This window comes from Triticum urartu, chromosome 7A (assembly GCF_056163025.1).
Source record: "Triticum urartu cultivar PI428250 chromosome 7A, HENAU_Tu73, whole genome shotgun sequence".
In the NCBI taxonomy this organism is placed as follows: domain Eukaryota; kingdom Viridiplantae; phylum Streptophyta; class Magnoliopsida; order Poales; family Poaceae; genus Triticum; species Triticum urartu.
In genome coordinates this window covers 422,908,711-422,913,271 of record NC_141879.1, presented here as the reverse complement: position 1 = coordinate 422,913,271, position 4,561 = coordinate 422,908,711, and the positions used below count along the sequence as shown (strand labels likewise).

Genomic DNA, 4,561 nt, shown 5'->3' with positions numbered 1-4,561 from the left:
TGCAACAACAGAGCACAAGAACCTACTGCTTGTAGTAGATCATGGTGAAACTTTGTAGTCATCAGATGATGATGTTTTGATTACTGGAGTGATAGAACTGCCTAAGGTCATTACTCCCACAAAACACAATGGAAAAGAAAATAATCAATACATCAACATTCACCATTATGAGTGACAGACAGAAGGTGAGTCATAGTTTTTTTGTTCTTTTATTTGTAAAATGTTCTATTCCAAAGTTCTGGAACTAGGATGCAAGAAAAGCTCGAGGCTCGTGAACCGCTCGAGATCGACTCGAAAAGAAACGAGCTGAGTTTGAACACTTTATGTAGCTCGACCAAGAAACAAGCCGATCTTGAGCCAATGTTGGCTCGCTCGATTTTAGCTCGATAGCTCGACAGAATATCATTATATTTTAAGTGATGTTCATGTTGTTGTAGGGTTTGACGAATGCTGTGAAGAAAGTTTTCCCTGATTCAGAACATAGGAACTGTGTTAGGCACATTTACCAAAATTTCCACAAAGTACACAAGGGTGAACAACTGAAGAATGACCTCTGGGCCATAGCAAGATCCACTAATGAAGCTGCCTACACCAGAAACATGGATAAGATGAGAGATCACAACTTTGCAGCATTCAATTGGGCTGAGAACTTGTCCCCAAGAACTTGGATCAAAGCTTTCTTTGACCCTTTCTGCAAGTGTGATATATTGTTGAATAACATGTGTGAGGTGTTCAACAGGTTAGTTTCATTGTTTGCAAGTATGATGTATTGCTTGATTTCTGTTGCATTTGCTTTCATTGATTGTGTGAACACATATTTGTAGCTACATTTTGGATGGTAGAGAGTTGCCAATTAAATCAATGCTGGATTACATCTTCTGGAAGATTTCAAATAGGATGGTTGGTAAGCAAAGGGAGGCAGAAAAGTGGACAGGCAGGCTTTGCCCCAAGATACAGAAGAAGCTGGACAAGTATGTTGAGTGGGCAAAAAATTGCAGGGTGAGGGAGTATGGAAGAGGTGTATTCCAGGTTATCTCATTAAACAACACTTACATTGTTGATCTGAACATGTTGAGCTGTAACTGCAAAAGGTGGGAATTGTCTGGTATACCTTGTCATCATGCAATTGCTTGTTTTAGGCATGAGAGAATTGAGCCTGAGAGCATGGTCCATTCATGCTACACTGTTGAGGAGTACAAGAAGTGCTATGGCTTCAATATGAGGCCAATGAGGGATCCAGAGGAATGGGAAAAGATGCGTGGCAATCCTGTTTTTCCACCCATATACACCAAAGTAATGGGCAGGCCCAAGAAAAGTAGGAAAAAAGATCCAGAGGAGAAGAAGGATAAGAAAGGAGTTAGGAAGTTGACCAAGCATGGTGTTAGCATGCATTGCTCTGTTTGTGGGGGCGCTGATCATAACAAGAAAGGGCATTACAAACACGTGAATCAACCACCTACCGAGGAAGCACCTGGGGAATCAGAAGAAGAATACGATGATCCAAGCATAATTGCTGTAAGTTTCTTACATCTTTTCTTGTACATTGATATATTACTTGTACTTCTGTGCATTGATATATTACTTGTACTTCTGTAGAACATTATGCCACACAGAGTTTACCCACAGTTTGATCCAACACAAACTCCAGATTCTATGGTTTACAAGATGCAGGAAAGGGTAAAATATGCAGTGTTGGTTCTTTTTGGAATATTTTTTTTTCTGAATTAACAATTGCTCATATGATATGTTATCTGTTAACTATATTGGCAGGAAAAATTTACATACCCTGCACCTATGGACTTTGGTCCCCTGCCTGAGTCTAGCTTTATTGCTAATGCTAGGGACACAATCCCTATAGGCAGGGTGACAACAGCCATGTCCAGGGGCAGGGTGAGAGGAGGAACAAGTGGAAGCAATGCAACAAGAGGAGGAAGAAGTGCAAGAAATGCAACAAGGGGTGGTAGAAGTGGTACCAATGCAAGAAGGGGAGGAAGAAGTGCAAGCAATGCAACAAGGGGAGGCAGAATAGTAAGCAATGCAACAAGGGGAGGAACTGCTCCAAGTGCAACTAGAGGTGGCAATTACCCAAGTGGAAGTAATCCTCCCAGAGGAGCAAGGGCTGCTGCTCCAGGATTCTACAACTTGCTTTTTGGAAATGATGGACAAAGCAGCCAGCAACCACCACTTTTTATGCAGGGAGAAGAAGAGGTACTTGTGAGCCAAAATGCACCCCAAGATGGCCTGTTTGGAGATGGCTGGCCTCAGGACATGCATGATTTCCTATCTCTGTAGTTGGATGACCAAGTGATGAAGTTCATGAATGAACTTTTGTGTAGAATAGTTCACGAATGAACTGCTCCTTTTGTTGGGGTAAATCAGGAAAAAAGACCTTGTTCTGCTTAGGTTTACATGACAAATGAACCATGCTTTTGTCAGTACTAATTTCCCTGTTTAGTATGGATTTTGTTCGCTACTTCTCCCAGTTTGGAGCTATGACATATGTTTACTGTCATATGCCCAAAATCAGTTTGCACATATGTTTACTGTCGTATGCCCAAAATCAGTCTGCACATATGTTTTCTGTCATATGCCCAAAAAGAGTGGCCTGCTTTTTGAATTGTTTTACCGAGATTTTTATGCTCAAATACATTCTGCAGATATGTTCACAGCCATAAGCTAAATTGAGTCTGCACATATGTTTTCTGTTATATGCCCAAAAAGAGTGGCCTGCTTTTTGAATTGTTTTACTGAGATTTTTATGCTCAAATACATTCTGCAGATATGTTCATAGCCATAAGCTATACTGAGTCTGCACATATGCTTACTGTCATATGCCCAAAAAGAGTGGCCTGCTTTTTGAATTGTTTTACTGAGATTTTTATGCTCAAATACATTCTGCAGATATATTCATAGCCATAAGCTAAACTGAGTCTGCACATATGCTTACTGTCATATGCCCAAAAAAGTGGCCTGCTTTTTTCATTGTTTTACTGACATTTTTATGCTCAAATACATTCTTCAGATATGTTCAGTCATAAACCAAAGAAATGAGTGGCCTGGGATTCGAACCCAGACCGTGCTAGCAACAACCCACACCATCTAGCCACTCGGGCAGTGAGACTAATTTGTTCAGTTATGTGTACTCAAGTCTTTTGTACCAACTATTTGTACCATCTCTTTCCTTTGCTCCGCCGCCCGTACGTCTGACAGATGTAAGAGATACGCGCCGGCGACACCCGTGACTACTCCCGCTTTCGCAAGCTCATTCCCGCCATCCAGTACTTCTTCCAAAGCCATTTCCCGCCATTAGCCCGCTCGCCACCGTGTTATTTCCCGCCCTCGACGCACGCTATATAAACACGCTGGTGACCGGGTTTTGGTGGGGCCACTGTCAGCAAGGACATTTTTGTGCAAAAGAAAATAAGTGCAGGGAGGTCTGTGCAAAAACACCACGCATGCGACTCATTGAAACGGCATGTGTCACTGACAGTGGGCCTCTGCTTGTGTGGCATGCCATGTCATCGGCAAATACGCGGGCAGTCAACGAGAGTGACCGTATATGAACCTAGACGCAAGTTAACTGATCGGAAATCTGTATTTTTAAAGTTGTAGCACTAAACTGCACATCCAACGCAAGTTTAGTGACTACCAGTGATATTACCTCTATATACAAGGAAGGATGAAATGTATGTCATTTATTTTGCATGCCAAAAATATGTTACCATGCATGGCATGGGCTAATAATACCCATTTATGATTAGCGTTGTCATTGTTTCCAAATAAATATACCCATTAATTTCAATATCCATATAACAACACGAATCTAAATGCAATCTAACGGTGCAGAGGTAAGGAGCCTGGGCACCTAGGTGTCATATATATATATATATATATATATATATATATAGGGTCGCGCTATTCGTCACCCTTGGTGAGGAATAGTTATTCTTCACCCCCTCTATTTTACCATCAATGCACCGTAATTTTACGTTCCGTAAGTTTTGTCTTATTTCCGATGCAAAAAGGGACCGTAAGAAAATATATAATCGCCGTAAAAAATATTTTATGTTATGTAAAATTACAAACATAAAAACATAGTCTAAAATACACATAAACTGTAAATTTTCTTGTCTTATGACCTATATTTTTATTTTCTTATGTCAAATTTTACGTAGTGAATCAATAGGAATGTAACTATTTGAATTCGAAATGTAATTTAATTATGAAATGATCGTAAGATTACCTCGGATGAAGAATAACTTATTCTGCAGCCTGGGTGATGAATAGTAACACTATATATATATATATATATATATATATATATATATGAGATTAGAAAAAAAATTTGGATCAACTTGTGCACATCCATAATGTGGGCATTCTTGATAAATCTATGTTAAAAGTCAAACTTTGACATATGACGATCAAATATCGTTGCACATGTCAAAAATCAAACTTTGACATATGATATCTAGCTATCTAATTCATCTAACATTAATATATATATATCTAGCTAATTCATCTAACATTTTGACAAAGGTATACAAAACTAATTCATCTA

At 39.5% G+C, this 4,561-nt stretch overlaps 1 protein-coding gene across 1 annotated transcript; it reads left to right on the top strand.

Moving 5' to 3' along the window:
- The first annotated feature begins 828 nt into the window (after positions 1 to 828).
- Positions 829 to 2,292, top strand: LOC147959816 (uncharacterized). Its single transcript, XM_087536721.1, has 3 exons — positions 829 to 1,515; positions 1,597 to 1,677; positions 1,771 to 2,292. Exons 1-3 carry the CDS (start codon positions 862 to 864, stop codon positions 2,290 to 2,292), a joined length of 1,257 nt encoding a protein of 418 aa, XP_087392847.1. The 5' UTR covers positions 829 to 861.
- The last annotated feature ends 2,269 nt before the right edge of the window (positions 2,293 to 4,561 follow it).